The sequence below is a fragment of the Danio rerio genome, chromosome 12 (genome assembly GCF_049306965.1).
Source record: "Danio rerio strain Tuebingen ecotype United States chromosome 12, GRCz12tu, whole genome shotgun sequence".
Lineage (NCBI taxonomy): Eukaryota > Metazoa > Chordata > Actinopteri > Cypriniformes > Danionidae > Danio > Danio rerio.
In genome coordinates, this window is record NC_133187.1 from 45,561,885 (window position 1) to 45,580,728 (window position 18,844).

The following is an 18,844-nucleotide window of genomic DNA, read 5'->3' on the forward strand; positions in this document are numbered from 1 at the left end:
TATATATATATATATATATATATATATATATATTAATAATTTAAATTTTATTTTATTTTAAAGTAATTCAAATAAATGTATTTTAAAATATGAGAAATTTCAAATTATTATAAAAATTTAAAATGTGAAATTATTTGAAACCTACATGTTATCAACACTCTAAAAAGCACAGGGTTAAAATCTACCCAAATTTGGTTGTTTTTAACCCTACTGCTGGGTAAATATGGGACAGAACACATCAGGGGTTAAATTAACCCAAGTAATTGAGTTATTATTTTTAACCCCAATAAATGGTTTGTTTTTCTACCCAATAATTGGTTACTTTTTTACTTAAATAATAAGTTAATTAGATCCAAAAATGTGTTGCCACAGAGGAATGAACCACCAATTTCTGTGGCATATGTTTTACACAACAGGAACCCAGTACTGGGAAAACAACAAGTGAATAACAGGTTAGAAAGTACAGTTGAATTCAAAATAATTCGCCCTTCTATTTATTTTATTTTATCTTTTCTTTTTCTAATATTTCCCACATGATGTTTATCAGAGCAAGGAATTTTTCACAGTATGTCTGGTAATATTTTTTCTTCCAGAGAAAGTGTTATTTGTTTTATTTCAGCTAGAATAAAAGCAGTTTTTAATAATAATAAAAAACACTTTAAGGTCAAAATTATTAGCCCCCTTCAGCAATACATTTTTAGATTGTCCACAGAACCAACCACCGTTCTACAATGATTTGTCTAATTACTTGCCTAATTAACCTAGTTAAGTCGTTTAATGCTGCTTTAAGCTGAATACTAGTAGCCTGAAAAATATCTAGTAAAATATTATGTGCCGTCATCATGGCAAAGAAATTAGGAAAAATAATATATTTTTATATATCTATTTGTCCACTAGATGGCAGAAGCTGCAGTTAATTGAGAAGTTTTCTCTAACTTAAACTTAATTAACTGATCATTTAGCTGTAGTAATGAGTTCAGATGCTTCGGTCAGTGTTTGCAAAAAACAGACACAGTACAACAATGTGATTTTCATAATGCATTTGTTGATTTATTGTTAAATCCTTGGCCTTCTGCAAGGCAACAATCAGTGATGCGTGTGCTTTCAGAACCTGTGCAGTCAGCATCACTTCTCAGGGAAACAGACCCAGTGATAAACAGTCTCACACACACGTTGATCATATGTGAGCATTTGCTGATCTTTCAGCCTGTGTGAATGTGTTTGTGCCTTTCTTTATAACAATACTTCATACTCTCTCATCGTTTATCTGCTTTAAAGTGAGACACGGCAGGCAAAAGCAGTCAAAAAACTTTGTATGACAGTTAATTTGGAGATTTCTGTTTCAGTCGGATGTAAAGAAGACATTTAAAAAACATTTTATGACTTTCATTTAATTTTAATTATTTATTTTCTACTTTAGCAGCACCTACTGTACAGTATATTGGGGAAAAGTACAGATTTAGTCAGACATGTCTTGCTTATTATTCTTTATTAATATATGTATATCACATAGTTATTATATCAGTTTATTCTACAAAGAAGTGTGGAATTTAACTAATATTATTGGCATTCTTCTGAATTATGAAGTGATAAAAGAAATGCCCCAAATCCCCTTTGTAAAAAAAAAAAAAACATTTAACTCAAATGTATGCAAAAAATAACCATAATAATAATCAATTTAAATAATTGATCCTGAATTCATCTGAAGTTGAAATTTGGATACTAGAATTTCTGGTCCAGCACCACAATCATAACACAATATAATTTTACTTCTATTATCTTAGTTTTTGAAGAATTCCCCATACACCCTATCTCCCCGTTTCCTCCTTTACGAGGGGGAGCTCTCGAGACCTTCCTGATCTCTGACCCCCTTCTATGCTATACGACCGGGCGGGAGCCCTGGGCTCAAGTATCTCCAAACTCAGGGTTCTCTCCCGGGACAGCATGCCAAACCTGCAATCAGTATCAAGCAATAGCTAAGTGTGAACTCTTAAAAAAAAAAAACAATAGCTCTAATTTGCATATTCAAACCTAACATTTTGGTAAACTTGACAATAAACTATTTTTTAGCAAGTCTTATACTATATATAGACCAAACTACAGTTTTATTCATAACTAATGTATAATCTGAAGAGTTTTTATAATTTGCCTGATTATATACAATATTTTATTCCACAAAAAGTTGTACAAAATATTTATTTGGCATGTTTTTATTCTGAATTATGGAGTTTAATCATAAAACATTTAATATGTGAAAACAAATTATATATATATATATATATATATATATATATATATATATATATATATATATATATATATATATATATATAATTTATTTATTTATTTTTTTAATTATTATTAGAATTCATCCAATGTTGAGATTTTGGTGCAAGAATCATATGCAAATGAGTTCATGTTTAATGGAAAACACATAATTTGCATATTCAAACATACAGTTTCATTAAACGTAAATCAACAAATTTTTAGCAATTCTTACACACCAAACTTTACAGTTTTATTAATAACTACTCTATATTCTGAAGATTTTAACAAAAGAACAAATTCAAATAAATCTGTGTGATTATACACATTATTTTATTCCACAAAAAGCTTTTTTTTTATGGAATTATGAAGTAATAAAAAGAAAACTCATTCGTAAAACATTTAATATGAGAAAAAAAATATATTCACATTTTATTTTTATTAAAATTCATCCAATGTTGAGATTTTGGTGTGAGAACTGTATGCAAATGAGCTCACCTTTAATGAAATAAGCCTTATTTGCATATTCAAACATAACATTTTAGTGAAAATTATAGATTTTTTAGCAGTTCTTACAGACCAAACTTAACAGTTTTATCGAAAACTACTGCATATTCACTTTTTATATAGAGGAATAAATTTACACATAATTTGCCTGATTATATACAATATTTTATTTCAAAAAAATTTGTGAAAATGTATTTATTTGGCTGTTTTTACTTAATTATGGAGAGATTAAAAAACACCTCATTCGCAAAACATTTAATATGAGAAAAAATATATATTAGAATTTTATTATTAGAATTCAACCAATGTTGAGGTTTTGGTGTGAGAACTGTATGCAAACGAGCTCATGTTTAATTGAATAAGCCTCATTTGCATACTCAAACATAACATTTCAGTAAACTTAAATAAATCATTTTTTAAGTAATTTTTACCGACCAAACTTTAAAGTTTTATTCATAACTACTGTATAATCTGAAGAGTTTTACACAGGAATAAATTCAGACATATTTTGCTTGATTATGTACAATATTTGGCTGTTTTTTTTTCTGAATTCTGGAATGATAGAAAAGACCCCTTGCATAAAACATTTAACCCTAATATGTGATTTTTTTATTATTATTAGAATTTTTCCAATGTTGAGATTTTGCCAGAATTGTGTGCAAATTAGCTAGTATTTAATGAAATATGCCTAATTTGCATGTGCAAACGTAAAATTTCAGTTAACTTAAATAAATAAAAAATAGTTTAGTAGTTCTTACAGACCATACTTAATGGTTTTATTGATAACCACTGGATATGCTAAAATGTTTTACTGAGGAATAAATTCAGACTAATTTTATACTGATTTTATTTGACAAAAAAGTTTGGAAAATGTATTTATTTGGCTGTTTTTTTTCTGAATTATGGAGTGATAAAAAGAAACCTGATTTGTAAAACATTAATATGTGAAAAAAAACAATATTATATATAATATTATATATTATATTATTATACAATATTATAATTCTATTATTATCAAAATTCATCTAATGTTGAGATTTTGGTGTGAGAATTATATGCAGATTAGCTTATATTTAATAAAATAAGCCCTATTTGCATATGCACACATTTTATTAAACTGGTATTTAATTAATTTATTTTTTTGCAATTCTTAATGTAATCAATCATGGTGAAGTATTTGTCAATAAATATTTATTATTTTTTGACCCTATTTTCCAGCAGTGTCTCACCTTAAAGCTTGAAAAAGTTCACATTTGCAATGGCAGATGAGCACAATTGTTAAAGACAGGAATAAAACAAGTTCTCTTTCATCAAACGTAAGACAATAACTCTGAATAAATAAACGGCATGAACATTCACAAACATCTTTTCTCTGGCAGGATGTCCATAAATACAAACCACCCACAGCTTTACAAATTCGCTTGATTAAAAAAAAATAAAAATAATTAGCCAAACGAACAAAACAGACGAAACACTATTTTACAAAAAAACAAAAACAAATCTGGAATGATTCGAGGCAAAAATAAAACAGCCCATTTAAATACATGTTATAAAGGAGACAATGTACAGTCTGTAAAACTTTAGTAGCCTTAGTAATGTTACAGATAGATATGGTCTTTTTAGTAACATCGAGGAGAAGTGCATAGCAAAATAGAGCGCAATTATCTTGCAGTCGCCGTGTAAAATCCTGATCGACTGACGGGTAAAAAAAGCGTCAAACTCAAACATTTAAGGCAGAGAAGATCATTTGAAATTGGCATAGTCTGAGAAAATGTCGACAAAGTCCTGTACCACTCTGTAGCAGAAGTCATACTGTTCCTGCACACACAAACAGAGAAATATAGGTGTCAAATATGTATATGTAATAATAATAATAAAAATAAAATAAATAATAATAATAATAATATTTTTTTTATGAACAAGAAGTCTATTGTTCCTGCAGACACTGATAAATATAATAATAATAATAATAATAATAATAATAATAATAATAATAATAATAATAATAATAATAATATTAATAACAATAATAACAATAATAATAACAATAATAATAAAATAATAATATAATAATAAAATAATAATATAATAATAATAATAATAATAATAATAATAATAATAATAATAACAATAATAATAATAATAATAATAATTATTATTATTATTATTATTTATCTTAATATTATTATTATTATACAAATTTTTTAGATACTAGAGGTCTTCAATGTTCCTGCAGACACAGAGAAATAGATGTTAACATGAATAAATAAATAAATAAATAAATAAATAAATAAATAAATAAATAAATAAATAAATAACAGTTAGGATAATAATGACAATTTTTGAGGTACTAGAAGGATTTACTTTCCTTCACAGAGACACAGAGAAAAATATGTAAAACATATAATAATAATAATAATAATAATAATAATAATAATAATAATAATAATAACAATAATGATAATAATTAGTATCATAATAATAATAATAATAATAATAATAATTATTATAATTATAATAATTATAATTATTATTATACAAATGTTTGAGATACTAGAGGTCTTTATTGTTCTAAACAGAGATAAATATGTGTAAATATAAATAAATAATTAAATAAATAAATATATAAATAAATTAGAATAATTAGAATAATAATTTTTTATTTATTATATATTTTATATTTGATATAATAATATATTTATGAGGTAATAGAAGTCTTTATTGTTCCTGAAGACAGAGAAATATATGTATAAAATAATAATAATAATAATAATAATAATAATAATAATAATAATAATAATAATAATAATAATAATAATAATGATAATAATAATAATAATTATTATTATTATTATTATTATTATTATTATTATACAATTGTTAAAGATACTAGAGGTCTTTATTGTTCCAGACACAGAGAAATATATGTAAATATAAATATTAGAATAATAATACATTTTTGAGTATTAGAAGTCTTTATTGTTCCTGTAGACACAGAAAAATATATGTATAATAATATAAAATAATAATAATAAGTATAATTATAATCTGTTTTGTCTTTTATTATCAATCACATTAACTATCATGTATTTGCAATTAATAAATGTAACTAAATATTATTTAAATATTTATTCAATATTACAAATGTCTATTTCAATTGTTATATTTCAAATGTAAGTAAATTAATATCAAAGTAAAGCAAAGTAAAATAATCTGTTAAATTTGTAGAGATTAGGAAAATCTATGTTTGCCATAAATTTTAACTGAAAATTTAATTACTATTTCATATATATATATATATATATATATATATATATATATATATATATATATATTTATTTATATACATAAATTAATTAGGATAATTACAGTAAAATAAATTTGGATTGTTTTAATATTAATGATTATTTATTACTTTACTCATTATTGAAATATATATTCATTTATATCCCTTTTATTAAAAGACAATAAAATACATTAAAATTGGTATTAAACATACGATTCATAATAATGGGAGGAATATTAAACACAAATATGTTTTAAATATTATTATTAATTACACATACCACTGTCTGCACCATGTGTGGCCGCTGCATTCGTAAACTCTTGACAGTCTGAAACACATCCAGCAAACCCTCGGCTTTCACTCGCTCCAGGATATTACTGAGAGCAATAAACGTACCGGTCCGACCCGCACCCGCACTGCACACACACAGACAGACAGACAGTGGGAAAAACACACATCAGTTTCATGAAGGTTTCAGAGATAAAGCCTTTCTAAAATAATTCATCATACAATCCATCATACAGTATCAGTAGTTTTAGACAGCGAGTGGAGTGTGTGTGTGTGTGTGTGTGTGTGTGTGTTGTACCTGCAGTGCACAATGATGGGGTGGTTTCCCGACTGCTGCTGCTGTTTCTGAACCGCTGCGATGATGTCGATCATCCCTTTACCTTCGGCTGGGATCCCGATCTCTGGCCAACCGTGGAAATGAAAGTGTCGAACCAAACGCGTCTGCTTCTCCTTTTGAACAAAACACACACAGTAAATCCACATATTCACTCCCCCCAAAAAAAACTTTGATGGTGAGATGATGAAAATGGTCTGATTTTCAGATTCTGCTTTGCTTGAGATATAGTTTGCGATGTTGTGATTCTCGGTGTTTCTGCTTGGTTTAGTTCATCATTGCTGGCAGCACAGCACTTTAACAAAGACCTTTTAAAACTCGTAGAGAAAAAAAGCATAGTAAAAATACTAAAAAGTCCCCATGAAGTCAAAATGAAAGCTTTTTGGGTGTAAATATCAATACTTTAATAGTCTTAAAGGGATAGTTCACCCAAAAAAAAAAAATGTACTCACTATTTACTCACTCTCGAGTGGTTTTAATGCTTTATGAGTTTCTTCCTTCATTCATTCATTTTCTTTTCAGCTTAGTCCCTTTATTAATCAGGGGTCGCCACAGCGGAATGAACCATCAACTTATCCTGCATATGTTTTACACAGCGGATGCCTTTCCAGCTGAAACCCAGTACTGGGAAACACCCATACACTCATTCACACTCATACACTACGGCCAATTTAGTTTATTTGATTCTCCTATAGCGCATGCGTTTAGACTTTGGGGGAAACAGCAGAGGAAACATGCAAACTCCACAAAGAAATACCAACAGACCCAGCAGGGACTTGAACCAGCGACCTTCTTGCTGTGAGGCGACAGTACTAACTACTGAGCCACCATGTTGCCCTTTATGAGTTTCTTACTTCTCTCAAACACTAAAGAAGATATTTTGAAGAATGCTGAAAACCTGTAACCATTGACTTCCATAGAAGGAAAAACAAACACTCTACAGGTTAAGCCTGGTTTATACTTCTGCATCGAGTGATCGGCTGACCCACGGCGCATGCCTCGTGCGATGCTGTGCATTTAAACTTCTGAGAACTGATTGTGTTGCTCTGCAATAACACTTCCAAAATGCTAGCTGGCAGTATGTTTTTATGTTTCTCTGTGTTGAGTTTCTTCGCTGGTGTTTTGTTTTTTCTGAACTCTACCTTAATGTAGATCTAGCTCAAACTCGCTTATTTTGAGGCGGGAACTGGCGGACGTGCAACAACTTTGATCATAAGGTAAACGAAACAAAACTTTCCATCTGGACCTCCTACATGGGACTCGATACTTGTAAACTCTCGCTTAATCTGGCTCGCGCGGCTCTTGGTCCCACCCACACCCATCAGCGCCTACAAGCCGACCAATCAAAGAGCTTGCGCTATGCGACTTGTAGTTACATTTTTTGAGAGGTGCGCGTCAGGGATGGCGACTGCCACCGCGAGAGCTATGCGTCCACACGCAAGCTGTGCCAGAGCATACCCGTGCGTTTGACGCAGAAGCATAAATCAGCCTTTACAGGTTTTCAGCTTTCTTCAAAGTATCTTCTTTTGTGTCTGCGCAACCTACAGTTGTGGCAGTTTTCACTTCCATAGCAATTTTTGCTAAATAATAACTAAAACAAACAAATTTAGGTGGCATGGTGGCTCAGTGGCCTCACAGCAAGAAGATCGCTGGTTTGAGTCCCAGCTGGGCCAGTTGGAATTTCTGTGTGGAGTTTGCATGTTCTCCACGTGTTTGTGTGGGTTTCCCCAACAGTCCAAAAGACATGCGCTATAGGTGAATTCAATAAACTAAATTGGCTGTAGTGTATGTGTGCGTGTGTGTGAACGTGTATGTGAATGTGTGAGAGTGTATGTTTCCCAGTACTGGTTTGCGGCTGGAAGGGCATCCGCTGCATAAAACATAAGCCGGAATAGTTGGCGGTTCATTCCTCTGTGGCAATCCCTGATAAATAATTCATTTATTCATTTTCTTGTCGGCTTAGTCCCTTTATTAATCCGGGGTCGCCACAGCGGAATGAACCGCCAATTTATCCAGCAGGTTTTTACGCAGCGGATGCCCTTCCAGCCGCAACCCATCACTGGAAAACATCCACACACACACTCATACACTACGGACAATTTATCTCATTTAATTCACCTGTACCACATGTCTTTGGACTTTGGGAGAAACCGGAGCACCCAGAGGAAACCCACGCGAACGCAGGGAGAACATGCAAACTCCACACAGAAACGCCAACTGAGCCGTGGATCGAACCAGCGACCCAGCGACCTTCTTGCTGAGAGGCGAATGTGCTACCCACTGCGTCACTGCGTCGCCCCTGATAAATAATGAAATATTAATTAAGCTTCATAATTACTAATGGAAGTAATTTTTCAAAAGAAAATCTGCTTAATGCATGCGGTGATGTAAAATGCATCAAGCAGTTCTGAAAAAGCATCACCACAACCAGCTGTAAATGAACAAACTGTAAATATTTTGAGTATTGGCATTGGGCTTTTTGGCTTGTTTGATTGGCCATCGGACTAACTCTGCTTTGAAAACCTTGCAACCCTGAAAAGCAGTCACTCATTCACATGTAAATGAGAGTTTCATACTAAGATTTGTCTAAACCCTTGTAAATACCGGCGTATATAAAACAGCAACAGTGTTAATCTGTCAATAGTGTTAATAGTGATAATCCTATTCATGCTATAGTTGAAATTGCATCACATATTAACCAAAGCTGTGTATTTTAGGGCACTTCAGAAGACCTTTAAACAGAATATTAGCGGTCACAGACTCACAGGGGTGTGCGTGAGCACCAGATCTCTGAGGCTGAAGGTTTCACACAGCGTGTCTCCTTTAATCTCCACACTGAACTCGCCGTAAGTCACAGAGTCCTCAGAAGGCCAGTACTGAAAACACTTGTCCTGCAACACACAAACATACAGGAGGAAAGACTTAATGTCCACATAAACCAGAAGCTGTGACCGTTTTTTTGCATTAAGACGCAGTTCCTAGAAAAAAAAAAGAATATTAAATGAGAAAACGGTGGGCGTGGCTTGTTTTTTCTACTGCGAGCTGATTGGATGTAGTAAAGTAGGCATTTCATTCAGAAAAATGGGTTTGGGGAGAGTTAACAGACTCCTCCTGTTCACCATTTCTGTTTGGTGCCATCTGTTTGTTGTCAATATTAATAACTAGGGGTTTAAAAATTAATTGTTTCTTCGGTGCACCGCGAAGCAGTCGCGGACAATTCGGTATCGATTCAGTAATAACCATAACCGGTTATTATGTACTGACGTCATTTATCTCCTATGCGCTCTGTCGCGAGGGAGGTGAGCGCCGGTATTTACAACACTAAGCCAACTCAGGGCCGGCCCGTGGCATAGGCACCATAGGCAAATGCTTAGGGCGCTGTATATCCAGTGGGGCGCCAGAAATGAGCGCGGTTCAGTTGGTTTTGTTTTCGATTTTCCTGACACACATTCAGTTATAGACGGCAATAACTCAAAAACCTCTCACCCTAAAAAGATCTAAAGTGTGTTTCCTACAGAAAGACAAAGCTGGTTATGTTTCACAGCTGTCTTTCTTTTTTTTCGCTCGACATTACGAGCACTGCTCCGTTTAAGTACTCGCAGTCTGCGTTTACTTTAGCCGCCAGAGCTCGCACTGAGAGGAGCTCTCAGTAAGGGACCGTCAGAAAAGTGCTTATTTTTTTCATTTTTTTTTTTCTTTTTTCTGCTCCGCTCAACCCGAGCTCTCCCTGTTGAAAGGGCTTAAGTGTGTTTGTTTGTGTGTGTGTGTGTGCATCTGTGTGTTTGTTTGTTTGATGCTGTCTATGTTTGTGAATGTGTTTGAATGAGAGACAGTGTGTTGCTGTGTGTCTGTGTGTTTATACAGACAGCATGTTATAGCCTCCCCCCTAAAATATAACACTGTATATGGAAAGCATCGTCAATGCACCGTGATGCACCGAGATATCGAATTGAACCGAATCGATGGCATGATAATCGTAACTGAACCGAACCGAACCGTGAGACCAGTATAGATTCACACCTCTATTATTAACCCTCCTGTGATTTTTTTTTTTTCTTTTTCAAACATTTCCCAAATGATGTTTAACAGAGCAAGGAATTTTTTCACAGTATATCCTATGATATTTTTTCTTCTGGATAAAGTCTTATTTGTTTTATTTCGGCTAGAATAAAAGCGATTTACATTTTTTAAAATCCATTATATGGCCTATATTATTAGTCCCCTAAAGCAATATTTGTTTCTGTTTGTCTACAGAACAAACCCTCGTTATACAAAGACTAATAATTCAGGAGGGCTAATAATTCTGATTTAAACTGTATGTATTTGCCTGTATGTGCACACATGTTTTTGTGTATGTACATATGTATTTGCAAGTGTGTGTGTGTGTGTGTGTGTGTACCTGATCTCTCTCCTGCAGTTCTGTCAGCATCACGATCGAGTGACACTTCCATTCCCACGCCATCCTCCAGAAATCATCCACGGTGTGCACCAGAGGACCCTGCGTGGCAATGTAGTAGTCCTTCTGCCGATAGCCCTAAAAAAAAAACACAGCAAGATCTAAAATACCAATACACAGACTAAGAAAATATTCATACAAAAACTAATAAAAAAAACAAACACAAACTGATAAAAAAATAAATACACAAACTGATTAAAGTTTATTTGGAACTGCAAGAATACATGGTTTAAATGGTCTTTAAATAGTTTAAAAATACAGTTTTACACAATTGCTTAAAAACTTTTTTTAAAGAAATTAATAATTTGACAATACTTTATTCATTTTTATTCATGTTGTTTGACTTTATATCTACAGTAGGATGCATTAATGTTAGAAAAAGTGACTATATTTATGTAACATATAAATATTTTTATCCATTTCTGAGTTAAAAAAAAAGCAAGGGCGTAGATTTGGCATGGACGGAGGGGATGTGTCCCCACCAATATCCAGCAATTACTGAAATGTCCCCACCAATAATTTAATCACCTTCAAAATAAAATAATGCTCTGTCAACCGTAACATAGACATGCAGAAAGGGTTCAATCAAAACACATAAGGACAGTGTGATTGTTTGGATCTATTTATGCTGTTAATAGCTATGTTTCCATCCACCTATTTTATGCGCATTTTGCAAATGCGCATAAAAAAACAGTTGATGGAAACGCCATGATGCGCATAAATTTTGAAAATGCGCATAAAAAACGTATGCGCCTAACTGGGTAGGATAAACTTTTTATTCGATAAGAAAAGATGCGCATAAACTGCGATGGAAACACTTTTACCGCACAAACTCCAGCATGCGCATTAAAAAAGGTCATGTGATTTTGTTAAAAGAGATCATGTGTGTAACGTCGAGGAGTAACACTCACAACAGAAGGTAAGATCCAATATGCAGGTTTATTCTTTGTCAGGCAATGGTCAAAACAGGTATGAACAGGTATATGCGGGCAAATCCAGAGTCGTAATCGAGGAACAGGCAAAAGGTCGAAAGGCTGGCGGCTAAACAGGATAACTAGGATACAAAGCTAGGTTCAGACATGGAGAAACAAGACGCGTTGTAATGCTACTTTACAGTGAACAAGACTCGGCAAACTGGAAGCGTGAATGTGTGGCTTAAGTATGGTGTGATATCAGTCTGTGACAAGGTTCAGCTGGTGATTGCAATCAGGATAGATGAATGACCAGGCGTACGTGTTTGGAAGAAGTGCATGTATGAAAATGTAGTCCTGGGATATGCGGAAGTGTAGTTCAAGTATAGTGGCAACCAGCGATCTCCTGGAGAATGATCGCTGGTTATCGTAACAATGTAATGCTTAAAATGTGTGTGAATGGATAAAACGTCAGGCTGAGCACATTATAAAACCTCTAAAATGTTATTTTGGTCATTATAAAACGCCTTCCAATTTCAGTATTAATGTTAATATATTATTAATGACCTCCAGAATCAAGAGCGCCTGTGCTCCGCGTCTGACACCTTCAAACGCCACTGCGCGCTCACTGCTTGTCAGGATTGTCTTCTGAGGCGCATTCATTTAGAAAAGATTTATGCAGCTTTTCCTACTGCAGCAAATGCAGTTTTTATTGTTGATATTTGGCGCCAGTTAATCAGGAAGTGACGATTTTTTTCGCTTTGACTCGTTGGATGGAAACGATGCTTCATTCGCACAATTTTTATGCGATAATCGACTTTTGCGCATAAAGTTTATTCGCATTTTTGGATGGAAACATAGCTAATGACAGCTGTAATTACATTTGAATGTGGGGAGGGCCAAAACAAGCAATTTTCCCAGACCTCCTTCACTGGACATAAGTAGCAACTTTTCCAAGAGTCAAGTTTTTAAAGTCAGGTTCAGTTAAGTCCACCATAATAATATTAACCAAGGCTGTGCAATTATTCGAAATTCAGTTTTTTTTTCTTCAGATTCTTCATGATTATGATAAATAACAATTGGGATAAAGCGATTTAATTGCATCTCATGCCTCTTTAAATTTCTCTACATTCATTCTCAAAGCCAGATTGCAGTAAAATCATGTAAATTGACTTTTGCAGCATGGGATGCATTTCATTAATTGTTATTCGTATTATTAAGTGTTTAATTCCTTTATTCATGTTTTTTTTATTTTTTTTTATTAGAATATGCAAAAATCATACAAATACAAGAAAACGTCAACAAATAACAAATACAAAGCAACGAAACAAAAACAAAACAAAAACAACAACAATATAGTCATGTACAGGTATGTGCGTGAGTGTGTGTGTGTGAGTGTGTGTATGCATGTAAAGGTAACTTGGTGGACAGGTCAGAGTACATACATAAGGAACAATAACAGTCAATAAATGAAGCAAGTGTCACAGATATAGATAAAACATATAGAAAGAAACCAGTCAGAGGTAGGGAGTAACAACAATGCTTATTAATGTACGATAGTAAAAATGAGAGTAAAAAGAAAGAAAGGACAACAGTAATAACTGACAACAATAATAATAAATCACAAGTGCTACACCTACTACTACTACAGAAAGTTACTTATATTACAACTACTACTGCTTCTACTACAGCCACAACCACGACTACTACTACTACAATGTCTACTAATACTGATACTACTATAGCGTTTGCTACAACTAATACAACAACGTCTACTGCTACTACTACTACTACTACTGCTACTACCACCACCACAATCACTTCTACTACATCTACATCAACAACATCTACTACTGATATTACTACACCAACAACGACTACTACTACTACTGTAACTATCACACCATTACTACTTCTGCTACTACTTACATGAACTACTACTTCAAAAATCTCCGTAACAATTACTCAATACCAATCGATACTATTACACTGTCTACTATTTCAACTACAACTACTACTACTACTACTACAACTACTACCACTACAACTACAACAACTGCAACCTTAATAATGATAATGGTGTAAATACTTGTAATAATGATAATGGAAAGATAACAGGACAAGTCAGAACAGTAATAATAATAATAATGATTTCAAAAAATAAAAGTAATACCATTTATGACAAAGTTTATTCTAAAACTTTATTCATGTTTTTAAAAGCATGAAAGAGAATTTGTGCTGTTCTATGCATGCGCTATGGATGTATGTCCCCACCAATGTCAAGAGCAAATCCACACCCTTGAAACAAAGGCAATAATGTAGTTGGTACATTTAAACAAAACAGTTTTATTAAACAGTCATATCTTTTAAAATAAGAGTTTGGTTACTGAACATTTTTAGGAATGTCTTTAGTTACTGCAATAAAATCATTTACTGTATATTAAGTTATTATTTAAAATAAAAATACTGTATTTTTATTCAATAAATGCCCCCTTGGAAAGCTTAAATTGTTTTAATCTTTTAAAGAAAACAATGTTCTCCTTTCATAAAATGTCACCACTGTGAAACTGAAATACTCACATCAATGAAAGACGCGTTGACATAATCTGTGAACTCCTGGCCTCTTTTCATGGACAGGATCACTCGATTGAAATCATCTGAACACACGGATGAGAAAACCCATTAAATGACCCGACTGACCTCTAGCATAAACTCTGGGTGTTTTGAGCTGCGTTTCTCTCGATTACAACCGAAGGCAGAACAGGAAAAGGAAGAGAGATTTCTGATTAACTTCCTTGTAAACAAAGCAGAGAAGCACAACAACATACAACTGACAGCTGCAAACGAGGTTTATTCAGATGACAAATCTCACTCTTAGACATGGTTTTTAGCTTTAAAAATATTAAAACTGTTTATAAATTACCATGTACAATATATAAGTTGGATATAAACTGTATTATGAAGAAAATATATAAATGAATAATCTTAATAAACATTCAATAAATTTATCCAGCAGAAATAATTGTATAATTATTTAGAAATATAATAATAACAACAACAACAATAATTATTAATATTAATTACATTTATATGGCTTTTTTGGCCACTCAAATAAATATATTATAAATAAATATAAACAATTATATTATATTATATTATAAATTTATTATATTATATTATATTATATTATATTAATGCAATTTCAAATATTTTTAATAAATTTACTTATTAGTTAAACTATGAATATTGATGTTAAATATATTTTAATGCATTTTTCCATTTTTATATTATATTATATTATATTATATTATATTATATTATATTATATTAATGCAATTTCTAATTTTCTTATTTATTTTCTTACAAATAAACTGTATATTGATGTTAATATATATTTTTGTGTAATTTTGTAATGTTTTAATAAAAATATTTTTTATGTTCTTTATATTATTTTATATTATATTATATTATATTATTGCAATTTTTAAATATTTTTTTACAAATTTACTTATCAGTTAAACTGTTAAATGATGTTAAATCTATTTTACTGCATTTTTCTATTTTTTATTTTCCATTTTCTTTTAAAATGTTATATTATATTATATTATATTGTATTATATTATATTATATTATATTGATGCAATTTAAATTTTTTTTCTTATAAATAAACTGTATATTGATGTTAATACATATATTTAAAAGCGTAATTTTGTAATGTTTTAATAAAAATATTTTTTTATTTTATTTTATATTATATTATATTATATTGGTCACAGTATATTTAATGCAGAAGATATAAGGATAAATGGCACAATTCATATGTGAGCTGATCTTTAACTCACATGGAATAATCTGAAGGACTCTGTTTTTCTTCATGTTGGCAGGCAGGTTCCCTGTCCTCATGTTTTCCTTCATAATACGCATGTTTGTCAGTTTCTGCAAAAAATATAAAATAATTAAAAATAAAAATCCATTTAAAAATCGGCCAAATACAGATCAGTTATCAATAAATGCTCTGGTAAACCCCGTTATGCTTAATAAGCAGATGATACTCATGCATTACATGTGTTAACATGTTAACCTAATTTTCTTTATTACAGTAACATGATAAATGACATACAGTGCTCTTCATAAATTAGGTAAAGACGTTGCCATGCAGCACAGATAAAACAAAGCACTGTATTTCCACATACAAATATACATTTATACACATATTAATCCATCATAGAGTCAGAGGTATGTTGCTTGACCCAATGTTTGGTTTCATCCCAGAAATTGCATTAATAGATTTATTTATGGTCTCGTGAGAACCCTGTGCATGTGTGAAATGTGACAGAAACATGTCCGTAATGCCAAGTCAGAAAAAGCACACATTTCACAGAAAGGAAGGAGGAAATATTGTACAAACTCTGACACTTTTTTGACCGAAAGACTATATATAAAATGTGTTTTCTTGATCTCATGCAGCAGAAGTACAAGTGCCACAGTTAAAAAGCTACATCTTTATATACAGCGTGTGAACAGTAAATGAGCTAAAAGTGTCCCAACAGCATGTTTCAATACTCTTCTTTAGCATTTAATGATTTATTAAATATGACAATCAACATAAATTAAATACTTTTATGCAAATTATTACATTTTGACATCACTAGTAAGAAATGCATTTATTAATTAATAAAGTCTTGTAAACGGGATTTACTTGCAATATTGATTTGTTTAGCTGTGAACCTACACTGCTCTCACGGTTCGGTTCGGTTACGATTATCATGCCATCGATTCGGTTCAATTCAATATCTTGGTGCATCACCGTGCATTGACGATGCTTTCCATACACAGTTTTATATTTTCTTCACAGCACCAATTCTTGTATTAAAATGTATGGCTATATTTATATACTATTTGTAATGCAATTTTGTTATTTAAAACAGTCAGATACAGTTGAAGTCAGAATTATTAGCCCCCCTTTGAATTTTTCTTTCTTTTTTAAATATTTCCTAAATGATGTTTAACAGAGCAAATAAATTTTCACAGTATGTCTGATAATGTTTTTTCTTCTGGAGAAAGTCTAATTTGTTTTATTTCGGCTAGAATGAAAGCAGGTTTTAAATTTTTAAAAAGCATTTTAGGGACAAAATTATTAGCCCCTTTAAGCAATTTTTTTTTTAGATGGTCTTAAGAACAAACCATCATTATACAATAACTTCCATAATTACCCTAACCTGTCTAGTTAACTTAATTAACCTAGTTAAGCCTTTAAATGTCACTTTAAGCTGTATAGAAGTGTCTTGAAATAGATATAGTCAAATAATATTTACTGTCTTCATGGCAAAGATAAAATAAATCAGTTATTAGAAATAAGTTATTAAAACTATTATGTTTAGAAATGTGTGGAAAAAATCTTCTCTCCGTTAAATAGAAATTGGGAAAAAAATTAAACAGGAGGGTGAATAATTCACGGGGGCTAATAATTCTGACTTCAACTGTATATAAACTGTACCTTTAAACAAAATGCGGATGATCCCCTCCTATACAGCTGCCATTGCACGGCTCAAAGATACTTTGTAGTGTGCAATTTAACATAATTGCCTCTAGGAGTCGCCAATGGAAATAAAACAAACACACACAAGAAATGCACGTACGCCAGACATGAAGTTGGCGTGGACCGATTCTCACATTCTCACGTTCATTTCACCGTTAGTAAATCTAAACATAAGCATGAAATTGGGCGTACACAAAGTTTTTGTGCATATTCTCTTTGTATATCCAAATAAACGTGAAACTGAGCGCAACATGCACGAGCCTAAAACCCCCATGAATATGCTAATGACTCTACTTTGGCAAAACCCAATGAAAAAGCAATGGCAAAAGCAAGCAAAAAGAGAAACTTTGAACAGAATGTGAATTGGAGGTGCTGCTTTCAGAGGTAGACCGGAGAAAAACGATGTTATTAGCAAGTTTGTCCTCCGGAATTAACAACAAAAGAAAAAATAGAGTGGGAGAGTTTAGCTGATGCGGTTAACACAGTTGGGTCTAAACAACGAAACGAGTGGATTAAAAAAGAAATAGTGCGATGTATAGGTGTAAAATGTTGTATTGTCTTTAACAGCGTGAGTGGCGTAGCTCGAAAAGCACATGGCAACATGTTTTGACATGTTCAAGCATGAACTCGGTTTGAATCCAGCGGCTGATGAACTCATTCTTCTTTTTTTTTTCCAGCTACATATCAGATTTTGCCTACTCTTCATCATGAGGAAGACAAATAGGAATCATTAATAAATGTGTGCATCATACTTTATTAGCACATTTATTGAATGGAAATGTTTCTGATTCACGTATGCAAATTAGATCACTTGATTACATTGGGAAAACCGGCGACCGCTGCAAGTTGCGCTTTAATGTTTGGCGGGTCAACTGCATGGTATGGAAACCTTTTATACCTGCTATGAACCCGCCTCATACAGCTGCCATTGTACGGCTCTAAGACACTTTGTAGTGTGCAATTTAACATAATTGCCTCTAGGATAATTGCCAATGGAAAATAAAACAAACACACACAAGAAATGCACGTACGCCAGACATGAAGTTGGCGTGGACCGCTTCTCACATTCTCACGTTCATTTCATCGTTAGTAAATCCAAACATAAGCATGAAATTGGGCGTACACAAAGATTTTGTGCATATTCTCTTTGTATATCCAAATAAACGTGAAACTGAGCGCAACATGCACGAGTCCAAAACCCCTCCCTGCCTCCTCCCCCATATGAATATGCTAATGACTCTACTTTGGCAAAACCCAA

At 32.2% G+C, this 18,844-nt stretch overlaps 1 protein-coding gene across 11 annotated transcripts in view; it reads right to left on the reverse strand.

The window, feature by feature from the left end:
* Positions 1-3,833: 3,833 nt before the first annotated feature.
* ptprea (protein tyrosine phosphatase receptor type Ea) overlaps positions 3,834-18,844 on the reverse strand; it is a 197,129-nt gene continuing 182,118 nt past the window's right edge. For all 11 annotated transcript variants that reach the window (XM_073918874.1, XM_003199651.7, XM_021480417.3 and 8 more), the window contains 7 exons: positions 15,890-15,983; positions 14,628-14,704; positions 11,080-11,214; positions 9,446-9,571; positions 6,645-6,796; positions 6,339-6,474; positions 3,834-4,590 (listed from right to left, as the gene is read on the reverse strand). In XM_073918874.1, coding sequence (XP_073774975.1) covers positions 4,516-4,590; positions 6,339-6,474; positions 6,645-6,796; positions 9,446-9,571; positions 11,080-11,214; positions 14,628-14,704; positions 15,890-15,983 — 795 coding nt within the window. In that variant the 3' untranslated portion in view covers positions 3,834-4,515. The remainder of the gene's footprint in view (positions 4,591-6,338; positions 6,475-6,644; positions 6,797-9,445; positions 9,572-11,079; positions 11,215-14,627; positions 14,705-15,889; positions 15,984-18,844) is intronic.